Source organism: Tachyglossus aculeatus, chromosome 4 (assembly GCF_015852505.1).
Source record: "Tachyglossus aculeatus isolate mTacAcu1 chromosome 4, mTacAcu1.pri, whole genome shotgun sequence".
In the NCBI taxonomy this organism is placed as follows: Eukaryota; Metazoa; Chordata; class Mammalia; order Monotremata; family Tachyglossidae; genus Tachyglossus; species Tachyglossus aculeatus.
The window spans coordinates 62207026-62228738 of record NC_052069.1 but is presented as its reverse complement, the minus strand read 5'-3'; the positions used below and the strand labels follow the sequence as shown (position 1 = coordinate 62228738).

General features: G+C 44.2%; 1 protein-coding gene across 1 annotated transcript in view; it reads left to right on the top strand.

Moving 5' to 3' along the window:
- Positions 1-2913: 2913 nt before the first annotated feature.
- WDR47 (WD repeat domain 47) overlaps positions 2914-21713 on the top strand; it is a 42363-nt gene continuing 23563 nt past the window's right edge. The window contains exons 1-6 of the mRNA XM_038745497.1: positions 2914-3080; positions 4389-4472; positions 8434-8518; positions 10632-11434; positions 14893-15016; positions 17238-17416. Of these exons, the coding sequence (XP_038601425.1) occupies positions 2923-3080; positions 4389-4472; positions 8434-8518; positions 10632-11434; positions 14893-15016; positions 17238-17416 (1433 nt within the window). The 5' untranslated portion in view covers positions 2914-2922. The remainder of the gene's footprint in view (positions 3081-4388; positions 4473-8433; positions 8519-10631; positions 11435-14892; positions 15017-17237; positions 17417-21713) is intronic.

Genomic DNA, 21713 nt, shown 5'->3' with positions numbered 1-21713 from the left:
GAGGTAACTGAGGCCCAGAGAAGTGATACAGCAGATACGTGACGGAGCTGGAATTAGAACCCAAGTCCTTCTGATTCCCGGGCCCCTGCCCTATCCACTAGGCCACACTGCTTCTCTGCCTCTGAAACTGTGGCCCACCCCCTTCTCCTGGAAACGTTATCTAATCTTGGTTTAACTAACAATGTCCCCTCCTGGTTCTCCTCCTATCCTCTCTGACTGTTCCTTCTCAGTCTCTTTCACAGTCTCCTCCTCTGCCTCCCAACCCCCCAAACTGTGGGAGGCCCTCAGGGCTCTATACTGAGTCCCCTTCTATTCTCCATCTACACCCACTCCTTTGGAGAACTCATTCACTTCCATGGCTTTAATGCAGATGATTCCCGAATGTACTTCTCTAGCCCCAACCTCTCTCCTTCTCTGCAGTCTCACAATTCCTATCACCTGTCTCGTATTGATGAAATAGTTTGTCATGTCATTGGGAGCAGTGGAGAGAGGAGGTGGGCACTAGACACTTTAGAAGAAGGAAATTCATTCATTCGATGGTATTTATTGAATGCCTACTGTGGGCAGATCACCGTACTAAACACTTGGGAAAGTACATTACACTGTGAGCTTCTAGACTGTGAGCCCACTGTTGGGTAGGGACTGTCTCTATATGTTGCCAACTTGTACTTCCCAAGCGCTTAGTACAGTGCTCTGCACACAGTAAGCGCTCAATAAATACGATTGATTGATTGAGCCCATTGCTGGGTAGGGATTGTCTCTGTTGCCGAATTGTACTTTCCAAGCACTTAGTACAGTGCTCTGCACACAGTAAGTGCTCAATAAATATGATTGAATGAATGAACAATAAACAGATACATTCCCTGCCTACGAGCTTATAATCTAGATGGGGGAGAAGGACATCAATACAAATAAATAAATTACAGATACATACATAAGTGCTGTGGGGCTGGAAGAGGGGCAGAAAAAAGGGAGCAAATCAGGTTGATGCAGAAGGGAGTGGGAGAAGAGGAAAGGGGTTGGGGGGGACTAGTCTGGGAAGGCCTCTTGGAGGAGATGTGCCCTCAATAAAGCTTTGAATTAGGGGAGAGTAATTGGAGTAATTGTCTGTCGGATTTGAGGAGGGAGGGAGGACATGGGCCGGGGGTCGGCAGCGAGACGGGCGATACCGAGGCACCGTGAGAAGGCTAGCACTAGAGCAAAGTGTGCAGGCTGGATTGTAGAAGGAGATTAGCAAGATGACGTGAGCAAGGTGGTGGAGTGATTTAAAGCCAGTGGTGAGGAGTTTTTGTTTGATGCGGAGGTGAATGGGCAACCACTGGAGTTTTTTGAGGAGTGAGGTGACTTGTCCTGAACGTTTTTGGAGAAAAATGATCCGGGCAGCAGAGTGAAGTATGGACTGGAGTGGGGAGAGGCAGGAGGCTGGGAGGTCAGCTAGGAGGCTGATGCAGTAATCCAGGCGGGATAGGATGAGTGACTGTATTAGCATGGTAAGAGTCTGGATGGAGAGGAAAGGGAGGATTTTAGTGATGTTGTGAAGGTGGGACTGACAGGATTTAGTGATGGATTGAATATGTGGGTTGAATGAGAAGAGTCAAGGATAGCACCAAGGTTGTGGGCTTGTGAAAACAGGAACGGTGGTGGTGCCGTCCATAGTGATGAAGTTGAAGGTCCCAGGGTTGCCAAGGTGAAAGCAAGAGAGCGAGTGAGTTGAGAATACTGGAGAGGAGAGTGTTGGCTATGAAGGCCCTTCCATAAAGGAAGGATGTTTAGTTTGTCTTAATCCCTGCACAAAAAGGAAGGCAATGTCTCTCCCCTTCCCACTTCCCCAAAGTGTTCTTAAGACAGTTTGCTCTCCCCTTTTGTTGAAAGCAAAACTCCATGTATTTATTGCACTTAATTGTGTTCAGAGGGCTCTACAAAATCAAATTAAAATGAAATGCTGTGAAGCACCCCACTGGCAACAAAGATATCCTTATCATGTAAAAATGATTGAAACTTGGCGTGTTCTAATTTATTTTGTCACAGATATTAATTTTATGCCAACTGTCTGTTCCTAGAGAGTAGGAGCTGCATTAGCTTTATTCAGCATTGTGTGTAACACCACTTAATAAATCCTGCATTTTTTAGGTCTTAAAATTATTTTCAAATTAACGATTTAAGTCCACTTAGCTCTGAAATGCTGTTAGGCACTGTTGTGTTTAACAGTCAGTCAATCAGTAGTATTTATTGAGCGCTTGCTTTTTTGTTCTTTTTGTTAATGGTATTTGTTAAACTCTTACTATATGCCATGCACTGTACTAAGTGCAGAGATAGATACAAGATGATCAGTCCATGTCCCACATGGGGTCACAGTCCTAATCCCCATTTTACAGATGAGGTTACTGAGGCATAGAGAAGTTAGGTTACTTGCCCAAAGTGACGCAGAAGCGTTGCTCAGTGGAAAGAGCACGGGTTTGGGAGTCCGAGGTCATGGGTTCTAATCCCAGCTCTGCCACTTGTCAGCTGTGTGACTTTGGGCAAGTAACTTAACTTCTCTGGGCCTGTTACCTCATCTGTAAAATCGGGATTATGACCTGATTGCCTCGTATCCTCCCCCAGCGCTTAGAAGAGTCCCTGGCACGTAGTAAGCGCTTAACAAATGCCATCATTATTATTATTATTACTAAATGGGATTAGAATCCAGATCCCCTGACTTTCAGGCTTGCGCTCTTTCCACCAGGCCACACTGCTTCTCTTTCTGTGCGCAGAGCACTGGTACTAAGCGCTTGGGAGAGTATAATTCAGTAGAGTTGGTAAACATTTAGCCTGCCCACAGCGAAGTTGCAGTCTAAACTGTTGTTTAGTTTCTAGACAGTCTTCAAAAAACTATGGATCAAATTTTTTAACTTCGTTTTCCCTTTCAATGTTTAGACCATCAACATGACGGCTGAAGAAACGGTAAATGTTAAAGAGGTTGAGATCATTAAATTAATCTTGGATTTCCTGAATTCAAAGAAGCTTCATATCAGCATGTTGGCTCTTGAGAAGGAAAGTGGAGTCATAAATGGCCTATTTTCAGATGATATGCTTTTTCTGAGGTATGTTTTAAGTTTTTATTTCCTCATAGAAGTACTCTGAGATGTAAGTGATTTGAATTCCGTGGATGAAATTTCAGTGTATTATAACAGAAGGTATACTTGGGCTTGAAATCAAGCTTTCCCTATTAATCACCCATTTTATAACACTCAACTTTGATATGAGCGGACTCTTTCTCGAAATCTTTGGTACTTTCTGCCCGCCCGGGTTCATTTAATAATGATATCCTTCTGCTTCTGCCCCAGCGTTTGAAGTGCCTCTTCCTTTATGTTGGTTTGAACTTAGACTTTCAAGCTTCTAAGTTCACCTCACCCTGAAAATTGTGGGCATTGGCAAACCACCACAGTCAGCGTTCGCCTGTTCACTTCCAGCCTACTTTTACAGACTTGAATCGTGTCTCTCATTTTTTTTTAACAGACTTGAATTGCGTGTCTCATATTTTACAGATTTGAATCGTGTCTCTCCTCAGTCCTCTTTTCAAGTCTGAAGAGTTCTAATATTTTCAGTCTATTCTCGTGGAGATACTGCTCCGTCTCATTTATCATTTTAGTCCCCCCTCCCCTGTCCCTTTCTTGCCCTGTTCTGTCCATTCTAAGATGTGGTGATCTGAACTATATGCGGAGTTAGAAGGGTAGCTCTTCCATGGTTTTATTTGTTTTCTCTCGCCTTCTAGTCTGATCGACTTGTAATAATAATGGTGGTATTCGTTAAGTATTTGCTGCGTCCCCAGTACTATACAAAGTGGTGGGGTAGATACAGGATAATCATGTTGAACACAGTCCCTGTTTGTCACTGGGTTCACGGTCCGAGGAGGGAGAATAGGTATAGAATCCACATTTCGCAGAAGAGGAAACTTAGGCACAGAGAAGTTAAATGACTTGCCCATGGTCACCCAGCAGGCAAATGGCAGAGCCGGAATTTGAACCCAGAGGCTCCAACTCCCAGGCCTGTGCTCTTTCCACTAGTTCACAGTGCTTCCCCTCTTGTATTGACCCCAAGGCTTAGTAAGCACTTCTTTTAATGGTGTTTAAGTGCTTATTATGTGCCAAGCACTGTTCTAAGTGCTGAGGTAGATATAAAGTAATCAGGTTGGGCATAGGGTTCACAGTCTTAATCCCCGTTTTACAGAAGAGGTAACTGAGGCTCAGAGAAGTGAAGTGGCTTCCCCAGGCTCACACAGCAGGCAAGTGGCCGAGCCGGGATTAGAACCCAGATCCCTCTGACTCTCAGGGCCGTGCTCCATCTTGGTAGATGATGAGTGCTCCCGTCACTGTTGTTATTAATCGCAATATGTTTGTTTTTTCATTCAGACAACTAATCCTGGATGGCCAGTGGGATGAAGTACTTCAGTTCATCCAACCTCTTGAATGTATGGAAAAGTTTGACAAAAAAAGGTAAAACTGTATTTAGAATTTTCATGCCATTGCCAATAGCTTTATTCATTCATTCATTCAGTCGTATTTATTGAGCGCTTATTGTGTGCAGAGCACTGTACTAAGCGCTTGGGAAGTACAAGTTGGCAACATATAGAGACGGTCCCTACCCAACAGTGGGCTCACGATGGAGACGGAAAGCTTCAAGATGATTTTTAAGTATAGTTTCTATTTCAAAAAGCTGAAGTTTCCGTCCTCTGTGATACAAAATCTAAGTTCTCAAATAATGAAGAAAATGATTTGCCACAGCCAAGATTTGGTTCGGGTGATTAACATTTCTTGACACCCCTTTCCTTTTTTGAATTGTGACACTGCAATTGGTGGACCTAAAGTAATGGAACAAAAAAGCAAACAGAAACTCTAGTAGACAGTAAAAATTGAGATAAGAAGCTTGGTCATATACTGATGATGCTTTCTAGTTTCGGGAATATTTAGCACATCGCTTTTAAATTTGAAATCCATGACAATTTTTCCAAGAGATGAATATTTTTAGTTAGTTTTTAATTTTGACCCCTTGAAGCCTGAGAGCTAGGTTTTTGGTTTTTTTTGACTTTTTGGCATTGTTAGAGGCATATATTTAAAGTGGGGAGGGAGAGATTATGGGGACTGCACTTCTCAAAGGGGGCTCCTGCAGTTCACTGCTCTTGCCGCTGTCCATCAATGGTATTTATTGAGCACTTCCTGTGTGCAGAACCCTGTACTGAACATTTATTTAGTAGTAATAATAATAATAATGGTATTTGTTAAGCGCTTACTGTGTGCAAAGCACTGTTCTAAGCACTGGGGAGGTTACAAGATGATCAGGTCATCCCATGGGGGGCTCACAGTTTTAATCCCCATTTTACAGATGAGGTAACTGAGGCACAGAGAAGTGTATATATGTTTGTACATATTTATTACTCTATTTTACTTGTACATATCTATTCTATTTATTTTATTTTGTTAGTATGTTTGGTTTTGTTCTCTGTCTCCGCCTTTTAGACTGTGAGCCCACTGTTGGGTAGGGACTGTCTCTATATCTTGCCAACTTGTACTTCCCAAGCGCTTAGTACAGTGCTCTGCACACAGTAAGCGCTCAATAAATACGATTGATTGATTGAAGTGACTTGCCCAAAGTCACACAGCTGACAGTTGGCAGAGCTGGGATTTGAACCCGTGACCTCTGACTCCAAAACCAGTGCTCTTTCCACTGAGCCACGCTGCTTCTCCTTGTAGACCCGATTCCTGTCCGTGAGGATCTTACAGTCTTTTACTGGGGGAAACAGAGACATTATGCACATAAGTGCTGAAGAGGTGGAGGAGAGGGTATGGATTTAAGTGTGAGGTAATGCAGGAGGGAGGGAGAATAGTGTGGGGAGATGAAAGATAGTCAAGGGGGCTTCTTGGAGGAGATATGATTTTAGTAGGACCTTGAGGATGGCGAGAATGGTGGTCTGTCAGATATGAAATGAGAGAGGGTTCCAGGCAGAAGGGAGGGTGCCAGGGTACGACTGGAGAGGGCGAAGACTGGAGGCAGGGAGGTCAGTGAGGAGCCTGTTGCAGTAGTCGAGGCGGGATGCTGCTGCCTTATCTTCCTCCTATTCCTCCCCCTGTTTTGCCATCTCCCTTGCCCTTAGAGGCGACTCCATGCTCCCTGTGATCAGAGGAAGCAGAGCATTATCCTTATACTGGAGGGAGGTGGAGGGAGGAGGAGAGGACATCAAGATGATGGAGAAGGACCAGGTGGGAATCTAGTGGTGAGTGGTGTGCATGGAGAGGGCCCCCTAAGGCTTCTGGTACTATTGTCTCTTCTCATGCTCTGAGGGAGCAGCGGGATTAGCAGCAATAGAGCTAGGAGGGAGACCCTGGACAGGGGCTACAACCATTCTTGTACCTTGTGAGAGCTCCAGGGGTTCTCAGCCCTAAATCCAACTTGTACTTCCCAAGTGCTTAGTACAGTGCTCTGCATAAAGTAAGCGCTCAATAAATATGACTAACTGACTGAATGAATGAATAAATCCCTGTTATCAAGTCACTGAGAAGAGCCTGGACTCCAATTCTTGTCATCAGGGTCCCAAAGCCCTCCTTTTGCCTTCCTGGGATGAACAGAGTTTGGGGCTCCCTGCTTAGTGAACCCCAATCTTGAGCCCCTTGTTGCTCACCCTAGCACCCCCTCTGAACCATAGGGATATAATTGGGCATATCCCCCCTTCCAAGGTTGACTATAGGAAGCTCAGGATGAAAGAGCTGTCTCCCCAACAATCAATCAAAGTAAAGTATCTCTTAGTATCTCCGATAAATGCCTCTCCCAGGCACCCAGACTTCCCCAACTCAAGGAACTGAACACGCAGACACGCCGGTTAGAGATCTGAATACGATTTTAATGGGGGCTCTACAAGCATAACCAACCCACTAACAGGCAACAAGTAACAAAATTCCAATCTTACTGGCTTTTCCTTTCTCTGCCACTTTTCCCTTTCCCCCCAGAATCCTTTCTGTTTTCCTTTAGGAGTCATGGTGCACACATTCTGTCCTTTTCCCTAATTCTTTCCAAGTGTCCCAGGTTCCAGGCTCCTCCTCTCTGAGCCCTTCCCTTAAGATCTCTAGTTGCCAGGGTAGTTCTGCTGCCAATCTTCCCAATTTTTTCCCATAGAAACCTCGCTTCTCTGGAGTTCTGACTTCAGGTCCGTAAAGCTTCTGACTATCTTAATTGGGAGTGTATCTTAACCTGTGTCCTTCCAGGGTTGCAGCTCAAACTTTCTGCCCCCAAAATGGCTGAGGGATTCCTTCCCTAACTACCTGGCCTGACGTGTCCTTTTCCAGTCCTTCCTTCTAATTGGCTTCATTCCAGATGACTTGTTTAAAAGGTCTGGTACCTGCTTCAGTTAGCTTTCCTTCGGGGAGCGGAGCTTGGGAATAAGAGAACTAGGGTGGCTTAGGGGAAAGAGCACGGCACCTGGGAATCAGAGGACCTGGGTAATAATCTTCTAGACTGTGAGCCCGCTGTTGAATAGGGACCGTCTCCATATGTTGCCAACTTGTACTTCCCAAGCGCTTAGTACAGGGCTCTGCACACAGTAAGCGCCCAATAAATACGATTGAATGAACCCTGGCTCTGTCAACCGCTTGCTGTATGACCTTGAGCAAGTCACTTCACTTCTCTGGGCCTCAGTTACCTCATTAAGACTGTGAACCCCACGTGGTACGGGGACTGCGTCCGATGCAGTTTGCGTGTATCTACCCCAGCGCTTGTCACATAATAAGCACTTGAGAGATACTATAAAAAACAACCGAAAAATTTTCTTTGTGGGTTTCTCCTCCTCTGGGTAGAAGGAGGATCTTCTGATCTTGGAGAGGAGAGGACACTAATTTTCTCTGCAAAATGAGAAAACGCAAAGTCCCGAAGGGGACTTTGATCTTGGAAAAGTCTGATTACTGTATACTCAGTCATCTTTCCTTCTCTTAATGAACAAATTCAGCATATTCACAGATATCAATGTTAGGCTGTGTTTTATTATAAGCCATGAGGCCTAGTGTAATGGGCACGCCCTGTCACTTTAGTTTGGCTCCTTGCCACATAGTGGTGAGAGCACGGGCCTGGGATCACAGTACAGTACAGTGCTCTGCACACAGTAAGCGCTCAATAAATACAATAAATACAATTGATTGATCACAGGGTCATGGGCTCTAATCTCGGCTCCGCCGCCTGTCTGCTGTGTGACCTCGGGCAAGTCACTTAACATCTTTGTGCCTCAGTTCTCTCATCTATAAAATTGGGATAAAGCCTGTGTGGACAAGGACTCTCTCCAACCCGATTATCGTGTAAATATCCCAGCATGAAGAACAGTGTCTAGCACATAGAAAGCTAGCTTAAAAGATACCATTACAGATACAATTATTATTTGCACTATTTCTTTACGTACCTCCCATTGTTTGCTCGCAGGTTTCGCTACATTATCCTGAAGCAGAAGTTTTTGGAAGCTCTGTGTGTGAACAATGCAATGTCAGCCGAAGATGAACCTCAGCATGTAAGATTTTTATTCCTGAAGGTTTGCGCCAGTCTTGTTTGCAGTTACATATTTTCGGGTTCATGAAAATGAAAGAGAAGAGGCAAAGCCTCAGTCTGGCATGATGGGTAGAGGGGTGGCAAGGTTCTCCAGCATGATTTTTGCCAGTACAACTTAAAATATGCCTTTTCCCCTTATACTCAGTCTCATAACTTTACTTAAACAAAGGTGATAATGTCAGTTTATATAAATATGCCTTTTCCCCTTATATTCACTCATAACTTTACTTAAACAAAGGTGATAATGTCAGTTTATATAGTAATTTTTAGAGGAGCCAAATGATTACCACGAACTATGATGCCACCAACATTTTAATTTGACCTTTCCACAGAGAGAAGAGTTTAGTTGATGTTTTAACTCTAGTTGGCCTATCATATTTTGAGTGTTAAACTATTTAAATATGTTCTTGGTATTAAAATGAGATAATGGGGAATTAGGTAACAAATAGACCATTAAGTACTGTCTTCTTAAAGGGAATGGTTTCAGTTTAGAGACGTGCATGGTGAAATAAAACATCAGATTAGGGAATCTGCACTGCATTACAGATCTTGCTCAGTCAGTAGTATTTGTTGATTACCTAGGCCCTGCATTGTACAGGGAGAATCCAAATAGTTTTATAGATGTAGCCCCTCCCCTCACCAAGCTGAACAATGTATTGGGGGGGGATAGATACCAAAATAAGTTCCAAGCAGGGGGAAAGCAATGGGGTATGAAGATATATATATATAAGTGCTAAAGTGGGGGATGTGTGGTGTGAGTACCCAGGTGTTTCAGAACTTGGAAGTGCTGAATTGGTTGCTAGGGGATATGAATTGGAAGGAAGAGTGTTTCCTTGGGGAAGATCTCCAGTCAAAGATGCGATTTCAGAAGGACTTTGAAGGTGGGGAGAGCAGTGGTCTGCCAGCTGAGCGGAGGGAAGATGGGCCAGGCCAAAGGGAAGCTTTGACCGAGATAGTACTACCTTTCTGAGCGGAATAGACTTCAGTCCTGTTTTGCAGATACCTAGTACCAAGACAGTAAATGATTTTCCACCTGGCAGTGAAAGAAAGGCGTTATGAAAGACAAAGATCTCATTTTGCAAGATGTCTTAATGGGTCATTTTGAAAAGGAATTTACAGCTCCAGAACTCTAGAAATTCTTAGTAACGATTATGATGAAGATGAAAAAATAGATGCCTCATGGATACTTTCCAATGTCATTTTGAAATGACCAGTGAAGATAAGCGATGGAAGAAAATGACCATATTTGCTCGCATAATTTGCCCGTTTTAACACAATTTTTGTTATACCAAAACATGGGTGGGGTAGTTATGTGGGTCACTGCAGGCTTAAATCGTGTTCTAAGGGGAGGAGAAAAAAGAAAAAGAGGGGGGAAAGAAGGAAGAGGAAGTTAAGGCGCTTGAGACTGTCTCTTACTTCTATTGCACTCTTCCAAGTGCTGCATTCATTCGGCCCACCGTGAATTAACTCCCTCTCCCTGCTGCCTTGTCACGGTCTCACTCTCCTCCTGTGAGTTCAGCTATCACCGCTGACGATTATGTGATACAAAAAATAATCTCTTACTGTGAAAGATTTATCCATTCTACCAAAAGTTGTGACCACCCTCTTTCAGAGTTTAGCCAAATTCATTCATTGTCGTATTTATTGAGCACTTACTATGTGCAGAGCACCTTGCTAAGCGCTTGGGAAAGTGCAATACAACAATAAACAGTGACATTCCCTGCCTAAATGTCCTTGTGCAAATGGAGTCTCACCTACTACTCAGCTTTGTCCAGAGTTTTTACATACACCAACACTTGAGTCGCACCGGCGTCCATGAAAATAATTATTTTATCCAGAGTTGTAACATAGTGACGATCCTTTATTTTACCAAATGACTGAACATTTTGCAAAGGAGAAGAGCACCGTTGAAGTGCTAACCAGAAAGCCAGAACAGGATATGTTTATGTTTTCTAGAAAGTGTAGAATTTTACTCCGCAGAAGATTAGTTCTTGGCAATGCAGAAAGTAACTTTATTTTAAATGTAGGTGGATTATCTCTCAGTTTTTAAAATTGATTTTGATATTTGCCCGCAGTTGGAATTTACCATGCAGGAAGCGGTGCAGTGCCTACATGCCCTAGAAGAATACTGCCCTTCTAAAGATGATTATAGCAAGCTCTGTTTGCTGCTGACGTTGCCTCGCCTAACCAATCACGCAGAATTCAAGGACTGGAATCCCAGCACTGCCCGGGTCCATTGTTTTGAGGAAGCTTGCGTCATGGTGGCGGAGTTCATTCCCGCCGACAGGAAGCTCAGCGAAGCCGGCTTTAAAGCCAGTAATAATCGTTTATTTCAGCTTGTAATGAAAGGACTGCTGTATGAGTGCTGTGTGGAATTTTGTCAGAGTAAAGCCACGGGAGAAGAAATTACCGAAAGCGAAGTGTTGCTCGGCATTGACCTTCTGTGCGGCAACGGGTGTGACGATCTGGACCTGAGCTTGTTGTCCTGGCTTCAGAATCTCCCATCCACCGTCTTCTCCTGTGCTTTTGAGCAAAAGATGCTGAATATTCACGTCGATAAGCTCCTGAAACCGACGAAAGCGGCGTACGCGGATCTTTTGACCCCTCTTATTAGCAAGCTCTCGCCTTACCCGTCGTCCCCAATGAGGCGGCCTCAGTCAGCTGACGCGTACATGACCCGCTCTCTGAACCCTGCCTTAGATGGGCTGACCTGCGGATTAACCAGTCAAGATAAACGGATCTCAGACCTCGGAAACAAAACCTCTCCAATGTCCCACTCCTTTGCCAACTTCCATTACCCGGGGGTGCAGAATCTCACGCGAAGCCTCATGCTTGAGAATACAGAGTGTCACAGTATTTACGAAGAGTCACCCGAGCGGTAAGTGCCTTTAGGTAATCGCAGGAATAACCGCTAGGTTTTGATTTTAAAAAAAGAACCCTGAGATTAATTGAATGCATGCATTTACATTCATGGGGTGGAAGCTTTGGAATTTCTGATAACCGATGGATGAAATCAGTCCGTAAATATTATAGAAAGGAGTAAACAAAAATGACTTAACTTTTAAGGATTCATTTTCATTATGGATATCATTTCTTTTAGTAGGAAAGTGCATTAACAGACTAGGGAAAACGGCCAACGCAGCCTAGCCAAAGCAGATTCTGCCAACATCAAACATGACAATAGATGGGAGAGCAGCCAGGATTGTGGGTTTTGTTTTAGCCATTTCAATTAAGCATCTTCAGCACCTCAAACCCGGTATTTTGGAAACAGCACTCCTCATCTTTCCCCTTAACCCCACTCCTCCCTCTAACTTTCCTCCATCCTCCCCATCCTAGAAGTCCCCAAACCTGGTGTCCTCGTTGACTCTTTGCTATCACGCTCTGCCTACGGCACAAACCAGGGGTGTTGTCCTGCATAATATTTCCTGGATCTGCCCTTTCCTCTCTAACCAAAGGGCCACCAAACTCTGGGACAAGGTCTGATCTTGCCTTGGCTAGACTGTTGCATTAGCCTTCCATTTATTCATTCAATCATATTTATTTAAGTGCTTACTGTGTGCCGAGCACTGTACTAAGCTCTTGGGAAAGTACAAGAAGCAATGCAGTGGCTAGAGAAGGTCATGGGTTCTAATCCTGGATCCACCACTGGTCCGTTGTGTGACCTTGGGCAAGTCACTTCACTTCTCCGGGCCTCCGTTACCTCATCTGAAAAATTGGGATTGAGACCGGGCGTCTCAATTGGGACAGGGACTGTATCGAACCCAATTTGCCTGTATCCAGCCCAGTGCTTAGTACAGTTCCTGGCACATAGTAAGCGCTTAACAAGTACCACAGTTGTTATTATTATTGCATCAGGCAGACCACAGCCCTCTCCACATTCATATGCCTCCTTAAAACCCACCTTCTCCAAGAAGTTTTCCCCAATTAGCCTCCCACCACCCTTTGCTAAAAGATCCTTCTCTAGAACATCTGAACTTAGGTACAACCTCCTCCTTAGGTCTCATGTATATATGTCCACTTAATTCATGTATTTTGACAGTGCTATAAATGTTTTTGTTTGCCTTCTCCATTAAGAGCGTATGCTCCTTGGGGACAGAGAACAAATGACTTCATTGTACTGTGCTTCCCAAAGGCCCCTTATAGTGCAGTGTACTAAGTAGTAGTAGTCTTCTAGACTGTGAGCCCACTGTTGGGTAGGGACCGTCTCTTTATGTTGCCAGCTTGTACTTCCCAAGCGCTTAGTACAGTGCTCTGCACACAGTAAGCGCTCAGTAAATATGATTGAATGAAAGTAGTGCTCAGTAAATGCTGCTGTTGCTGCTACTACCATTGCTGTTTCTTATTCTAAAAGAACCTGTGCTGTTCTTCTTCCCTCTCTGACTATCTCTTCATCTGCTCCCTCTCTGCCTCCCAACACACTCACATTATTAGTAGTAGTAGTATTTATTGAGCTCTTACTGTGTGCAAAGCACTGTACTAAACGCTTGGGAGAGTACAATATAACATCAGACCCATTCTGTGCCCACAACAAGCTCACAGTGTAGCTCACAGTCTGCACATCTCCCCTTTCCTAAAAATAATAATAATAATGATGGCATTTATTAAGTGCTTACTATGTGCCAAGCACCGTTCTAAGCGCTGGGGAGGTTACAAGGTGATCAGGTTGTCCCACAGGGGGCTCACAGTCTTAATCCCCATTTTGCAGATGAGGGAACTGAGGCCCAGAGAAGTTAAATGACTTGCCCAGAGTCACACAGCCGACAATTGGCAGAGCCGGGATTTGAACCCGTGGACCTCTGACTCCAAACCCGCGCTCTTTCCACTGAGCCACCCTCTCTGCATCCCACTGCACCATCCGTTGCTTCATCTCCCTCTGTCCAGTTCTTTTCCCAACTCTTCAAATGCTTGTGTATGCCCGCTGCCTCCACTTCTTTTTCTCCAACTCCCTCCTTGATCCTTTACAATTTGGATTCCTTTCTCTTTCACTCTGTTCAGACCGCTCTCACCAACGACCCCTTTCCCACGTCCTCCCCCTCCATGTACGCCAGACCACCACTCTCCCTATCTTCAAAGTCTTATTAAAGTCACATCTCTCCCAAAAGACTTTTCCCGATTAAGCCATCTCCGTTCTGCACCGTCTACGCACTTGTATCTGTACCCTTTGGGCACTTGATATTCACCCCACCCTCAACCCCACAGCACTTATGTGCATAATTTAATCATTTAGATTCTCCCCCTTTTAGACTGTGAGCCCAGTGTTGGGTAGGGACTGTCTCTATATGTTGCCAACTTGTACTTCCCAAGCGCTTAGTACAGTGCTCTGCACACAGTAAGCGCTCAGTAAATACGATTGATGATGATGATTTAGATAAGGGTCTGTCTCCCACTCTAGACTGAAGGGGAACAAGACTACCAACTCTGGTATATTGTACTCTCCCAAACACCTAGTACAAGGCTCTGCACACAGTAATTGCTCAATAAATCCAGCGCTTAGAACAGTGCTCTGCACATAGTAAGCGCTTAACAAATGCCATCATTATTATTATTATTATTATTAATAAATACCATCGGTCGATTGATCGACTGACTTGGTAGCAGACTGAATTTAAGGGTTGAAAGAAAGAGAGAGGAGCCAAGAATATAATAATACCAGGGCTGGGCGGGCGCTTCAGAGACAGGGAGGAGGTAGATTAACCTTGATGGGAAAATAATTCTATTTACTCGTCTACTGCTACTTCAGGTCTCTCTCCGTGGCAGGGTGGTCAGGGCAGCCGCTTATGGGCACCATGTTCTCTCCCCGACTTAATTTCTCTTCCCAGTACATAGATGGCTGCCTCGCTGTCTTTTCCTCAAGGCCGGGTGGTCTGGAACGACAAGGCGGTGGGCTGTTAGGGAAGGGGGAGAAAAAGAGAGAACTGGGAAGGGCAACCCCAAGAGCGAGATGGAGCACAGTCTTGAACATCTTGAGCCTGAACATCCAAGTGGCAGCGGTCGCTTATTCACTCGTTCACCTCCCTGGCCTACCCCACGACGTTACGACGGGTAACCTGAGCATTTGGATTTGGAAGTCTTGTTCAGGAACAGGGCTTAGAGAGAGTTCTCCACCAAATATTCTCTTAGGCTTTGGGTATAAAATTAGATTCATCACTTGGACGCTGTAACTTTATTTTTTTACTCTTATATAGCGTTTGTCTGTAAGTTTTATGGAAACGTAGGCCATAAGAATGAATTTTTTCAAGATGCTTCTCTCCTATTGAAGTGCCCTTTTCGTACTGGTTTTAGTCCAACTGTTTTCTTTCCTTCTTGTCTTTTCGTATTTCCGTGACGTTGGAATAGTGATACTCCAGTGGAGGCCCAACAACCCATTGGCAGTGAAGCCTTGGGACAGAGTTCAGTGACAGAAAAAGAGCCAGCCACTGGAGCCCCAAATCAAGGACCCGTCAAGCAAGAAAGAAATGAGGTAATGGTTTATAATAATAATAATAATGATGATGATGGCATTTGTTAAGCGCTTACTATGTGCAAAGCACTGTTCTAAGCGCTGGGGGGGATACAGTGTGGTGTGATCAAGTTGTCCCACGTGGGGCTCACAGTCTTAATCCCCATTTTTACAGATGAGGGAACTGAGGCTCAGAGAAGTTAAGTGACTTGCCCAAGGTCACACAGCAGACTTGTGGTGGAGTCGGGATTCGAACCCACGACCTCTGACTCCAAAGCCCGTGCTCTTTCCACTGAGCCACGCTGCTTGTCCTTTTAAGTAACAGATTTCCAAGCTCTCTGTTTTAAAAAGTTATATTTTGTTGACTTTTATTTCTTCTCTCCCTTTGGTAGTTTGAGCTTCCCTTTTTCTTTTAAGGCAGGGGAGAAAAGCAGTTGTTTATGTAGGGCATTTCTTAAAATAATGTAAATGAGAATGGTAGTGTCTAACGTTGTTATGTTAAATGACCAGTTTTCACTGCGCTAGGTATGTTTTGTAACTCATAAAGTGTAGAATATGAGAATGTGTTTTAACTGGGGTTATCTTTAACCTGCAGCCCAAGGAGTAAGCAATGTTTAAGGACCTTAGAGTGGGTGAAAATACATGTAATAGATAAATAGCACAAAGATGATGTATTATATACCATTATATATTTATGGTACAGAGCAATACTTCCTTCTATCTAAGTTTTGTTAGGAGAAAAGACACCTGATTCTTCACTTTTTTAAGAATCTGTATTATTTTTGAAAACGCAAAATTGGATAATAGTATTTGACTGGATTTTTGGGGGGGATTTTTAGTGTTTATCTTAAATTGGATTCTTGGCAGGGAAAAATCGGGCAACTTAAAATCGCTAAGGTGAAAAATTTTTTGTTAGAATTTTTCAGAAAACATAATGTATTATTCAAATCGTATGCACATTTTTTCCAGTCTTCCTAAGCATGTGTTCATCATTGTTGGAGTTGCTACTTCCCATAGGGTGCATGACGACTAAGTTCCACAGAGAGTAGTTAATAATGAATTGGCTGAGAGAAGAATCATTTTTATCTTTCATCCAATCTGACCATTGGTTTTTACTCTTTTTTTTAACCTGTATAAATTTAATGAATGGGAAACAAATGGTATTGTGGTATTGACAGTAGGGTACGATACTGTCTATTTTACCAAATCAACCAGACTAGAGGAGTGGCGTGGCCAAATGGAAAGAGTCAGAAGGGTCTGAGTTCTAATCCTGGCTCTACCACTTGTCTGCTGTGTGGCCTTGGGCAAGTCACTCAGCTTCTCTGGGCCTCAGTTCTCTCCTATGTAAAATGGGAATTAAGACTTGTGAGCTCCACGTGGGACATGGATTGTCTCCAATCCGACTGTCTTGCATCTACCCCATCTCTTAGTATGGTGCCTGGCACATAGCAAGCCCTTCATAGATACCATTTTTAAAAATAGAGATATGGTTTTCTCTTCAGCCTCTGAGAAATTTATTGGAGAGTAGGCTCTTCTGTTGATTCATACCAAATAATGTCAGTCAGTTTCACGCTTGAAATGGGGACTCTGCATGGCAGTCATTACCATGGGCTCTAGAGGCGGTTCTGGTCTGATCTTGGTTAGCCCTCGGGATGGTCAGTCACTCCACGATGCTTGGAAAGGAAAGAAGAATGGAAATATAATAGAAACAAAACCGAAAAGTGACCAGTGTATATTGCTCCGCGATGAAGGCCTGGTTTATTTCAGTCCCTTTTCTAAGTTTTTCCCATGCAGTTTAACTAGCTGTTAGAAGCCTTGGCGAACAGCAGTGGGTGAAAATTCTGCCCTGCCTTTCCCCATTTTTAACAGAGGTTAAATAATAAACTGAATAAGTAAGATTTTCTGAATTTTTTTCCTCCTCGATAATATCACATTGTGGAATTTTTATATTTAATAATAATTATTATCATTACGATATTTGTTAAGCACTTACTATGTGCCAAGCATTTAAGTTAAACACGATTGGCCCAGGTGTCTAACTCAGTATATTATAGAGCACCCAATTTATTTTGGGCATTCAGATATTTTTTTTTTTAAACCCAGTGCTTAAGTATACTGGGCAGGAGGGATATTTGATTGTGTTTGGAAGTAACTGCAACTGGTTTAATAGGGGTGTGTCTTATTTATTGGGGTTTGTGTGAAAAAGAATATATTTGAATCACTTAATTCTAATGTCTTTAAGCTTCGGGATTCAACAGAGCAATTTCAAGAATATTACAGGCAGAGACTGCGCTACCAACAGCACTTAGAACAGAAGGAACAACAACGCCAAATATACCAACAAATGTTACTTGAAGGAGGTGTGAATCAGGAAGACGGAGCCGACCAGCAACAGAATCTTACAGAGCAGTTTCTTAATAGGTTGGGGTTTTTTTTTTTTTACATTTTCTATATTTTCTTTTGTTATAAAATGACCACTTTAAAAATATATGACTACCGTTGTATAGAAATATGCGTGTACATTAGGTTCCCAAATAGTTTGCCTAGAAGAATAGAATCTGGGCCAGTGAGGAGTCCTCAAGAGATCGTCTAGTCTGGCCCCAGGCTTCCAGGAAAATCTGCACTGAAATCTCCCAGATCGTTGCTTATCCTGTTCTCCAAGATAGCGATCAACCCAGATTCCACTCCCTGTCCCCATATTTAGCCAGCCACTCCCCATTTTGTTTCTTTCAGTTACTTTCTGCATCATTCATTATTGAATTTTTGAAAACAGTTTGTTTCCCAATTAGCCTACTTATCACTGCGAATTCTGCCCCATCATCATTATTTGTCCCTGCCCTATCAAAAAAAAAATGATGGTATTTGTTAAGCACTTACTATGTGCCAAGCACTCTTCTAAGCGCTGGGGTAGATAAAAGGTTATCGGGTTGTCCCACGTGGCTCGCAGTCTTAATCTCCATTTTACAGATGAGGTAACTGAGGCACAGAGAAGTAAAGTGACTTGCCGAAGGTCACACAGCAGACAAGTGGCGGAGCTGGCATTAGAACCCACGTCCTCTGGCTCCCGAACCCGTCTCTACCCGCTATGCCATTCCGCTTCTCCGACATGTGAACTTGCCGGAGAACCTGTGAACTTTATGGTAGAAGTAATTGGGAAGGTCCCTACCCTTGAGGGGCTTCCATTTACAGAGATGTTAGTCACCTTTCTGAAGTGAGCATTCATTCTTTTCAATCGCAGTAAGTCGTTAATACAAATATATCAAACCCGAAGTCCAAAATATATATTTCTATGTATGCATTAAGGTGTAGAGGATTAAATCAGAAGTCTAACAATATTATGTCCAGTGCTTGTTTCCAGTAGATAGGAGTTTTATACTTGCCCTAGAAAGGCGTTCAGTAGATATCAATCAATCAATTGTATTTACTGAGTACTTACAGGGTGCAGAGCACTGTACTAAGAGCTTGAGAGGGTACACTATAACAGAGTTGGTAGACATTGCCCCTGCTGTAGATGAGCTTAGAGTTTAGAGTGGGATATAGACATGAATATACATAAATAAATTATGGATATATACATGAGTACCGTGGGGCTATGGGAGAGCTGAATAAAGGGTGCAAATCGTATTTCAGAAGTCACAGAAGGGAGTGGGATAAGAGGAAATGAGGACTTAGTTGGGGAAGGCGTCTTGGAGGAGATGTGCCCTGCACACAGTAAGCGCTCAATAAATACGATTGATGATGATGATGTGCCTGCTGTAAGACTTTGAAGGTGAGAAGAGTGTCATAGTCAGATCATCTGTCAGATGTGAAGAGGGAGGGTGTTCCCGGCCAGTGGCAGGACATGGATGAGGGGTTGGTGGCGAGATAGATGAGATCGAGGTGCATTGAGTAGGTTGGCATTAGATGAGCAAAGTGTGCCAGCTGGATTGTAATAGGAAAGCAGTGAGATGTAAGATGTGTTGGGGCAAAGTGATTGAGTGCTAGCCTATGGTAAGGAGTTTCCGTTCGAAGCAGAGGTGGATGGGCAACCACTGGAGGTTCTTAAGTAGGGAAACATGGACTGAACTTGGACCGACAGGATGTGTTCTCTCCGGAGGCAAGTGTCCTAAGTGCCCCGCTGGCCGAGGAGACTACAGTGACCCAGAATTTCTCCAGTTCCAGCACAGTATTGCCCCTGCCATTTGCCACCGCAGGCCGAAGCCTTCCTGGGCTGGGAGATAATTCCGCCCTCGGAGCAGAGAAGGTGGGCAGCTTTGTGGGAACCCCTGGCCCAGAGTAATCAACAACCCCAATGCCTCTCCTTTTCCGCCACGAACTGGAGAGAAGTGCTGCATCCTTAGCACCTCCCCAGCCCAGCCCGGAACAGCCAGAACCACCTGGGCACTATAACTGTGGTCTTTGTTAAGCACTTACGCTGTGCCAAGGACTCCGCTGAGTGCTGGGGCAAATAAAATATCATCAGATCAGACACAGTCCCTGTTCCACATGGGGCTCACAGCGGAAGCAACCACTCCAGCGTAGACCAAGGTTTTCAGTAGGTTTCTGGCTCCTGCAGAACCGGGGCCGTATTGCCTTGTGGAAGAAACCTCGGCCCAGGCTGGGACAGTTTGCAGGGACAACTTGGGTAGTCACATCAATCAGTCAATCAGTGATATTTATTGAGCACTTACTGTGTGCAGAGCACTGAATTAAGTGCTTGGGAGAGTCCAATGCAATAGTGTTGGTAGACAAGGAGCTTACAAGCTAGAGAGGGAGACAGACTTTAAAAGAAATTACAGATGGGTACATAAGTGCTTTGCGGCTGAGGGTGGGATGATTATCAAGTACATTAGGAGTGTCTATCCAAGAGCATAGCCAATGCAGAAGGGAGAGTGAGTAGGGGAATTGTGAGGGCGTAATCGAAGAAGGTCTCTGAGAGGAGATAGTAAGTGCTTAACAAATACCATCATTATTATTATTATTTGAAAGTGGAGAGACTGGTTGTCTGTCAGATCTGAAAGGGGAGGGAGCTCCAGGACTGAGGAGGATGTGGGCAAAGGGTTGGAGGGGAGATAGATGAGCTTGAGGTACGGTGAGTAGGTTGGCATTGTGGAGTGTGCGGGCTGGGTTGTAGCAGGAGATCACTCAGAAGGAGGGGAGTTGATTGAGTGTCTTAAAGCCAACGGTAAGGAGTTTCTGTGTGATTTAGAGGTAGATGGGCAGCCAGTGGAGGGTTTTTGAGGAGTGGGGAGACATGGGCTGCACATTTTGTAGGAAAATGATCCAGGCAGCATCATAAAGTATGGGCTGGAGAGGGAAGAGTCGGGAGGCAGGGAGGTCAGTGAGGAGACTGATATGCAGTGGTCAAGGCAGGATATAAGTGCTTGGATCAGCGTGGTAGCGGTTTGGATGGAGAGGATAGGGCGGATTCAGGAGATTTTGTGATGATCAAACCGACACGACCAAGAGAACCTAAGGAAGAACCGATACTGTCGACTGCTTTTGTAAGGTTTGCAGCTAGATTGCCAACGACTTTATTTTTCAGGTATCTTGATATCAAAGTTAAGTTTATCAGTTTTTCGGTCCCAGGGTATCCATCTTCCCTCTCTCTATATCGACAGAACAGTGCTGAGTGTGGAGAGCCATCTGCCCTCCGTGAATTGTGGGCTGTGAATTGTTTGAGCTGATGGCTCTGCAGCATCATACGCCAGTACCTGATGCATGCAGTCAGCTCCCTTCAGCCAACTCCTTCCCATTTTTTGTTGGATTTTTCCACACTTCTATTTAAGATGATGCACACCCCTGCCAAGTCCTGAGGCTAAGCCCTGTGGAAGATGCAATCAAAAATCTATCTTTTCTGAAACCTTCGTCAATTTTGAAGCTATACGTGAATGAACTTGACCGTGTTGAGCTTTTGAATCTACATTAGAGTTCTCTTGGCATGCTAGTGGGTATGTGGCCTGAAAGGTATTTAGGGCATGTTGGAAAAGCCCATTGCTGGGCCTGGTCTCCCAGTTTGGGCAGGAACACAGTGTATACATAGCATATTCCGTTTTTTTATGTGTGTGTGCCTTATTGAAGGCACATCTCCTCCAAATGGCCTTCCCTGACTAAGCCTTCATGTCCTCTTCTCCCATTCCCTTCTGTGCCACCCTTGCACTTGGATTTGCACCTTTTATTCCCCCCTCCTCAGCCCTACAGAACTAATGTACATATCCGTCATTTATTTATTGATATTAATATCTATCTCCCCCTGTAGACTACGAGCTCATTGTGGGCAGGGAACATGTCTGCCAACTCTTGTATTCTTCCAAGCACACACAGTGAGTGTTCAGTAAAGACAATTGATTAAGTGCCTACTGTGAGCCAGGCCCTATACTAAGTGCTAGGGTCGATGCAAGCTAATCAGGTTGGACACAGTCCTTGTCCCACATGGGGCTCACAGTCTTAATCCGCATTTTACGGATAATGTGAGGCACAGAGAAGCGACGTGACATGCCCAGGGTCACAGAGCAGACAAATGGCAGAGCCGGGATTAAAACCCAGGTCTTAATGACTCCTAGGCCTGTGCTTCGGCCACTAAGTCACGCTGTAACAGTTTCTAAGCGTTCTTTAGTAAATGGAAAAAAACATGCAAAGGTCAACAGTGGGCAGAGGCATCAGTGGAGTACAGATCGGCAACATCTAGAGACGACGGGCTCACAGTCTAGAAGGGGGAAACGGACAACAAAACAAAACA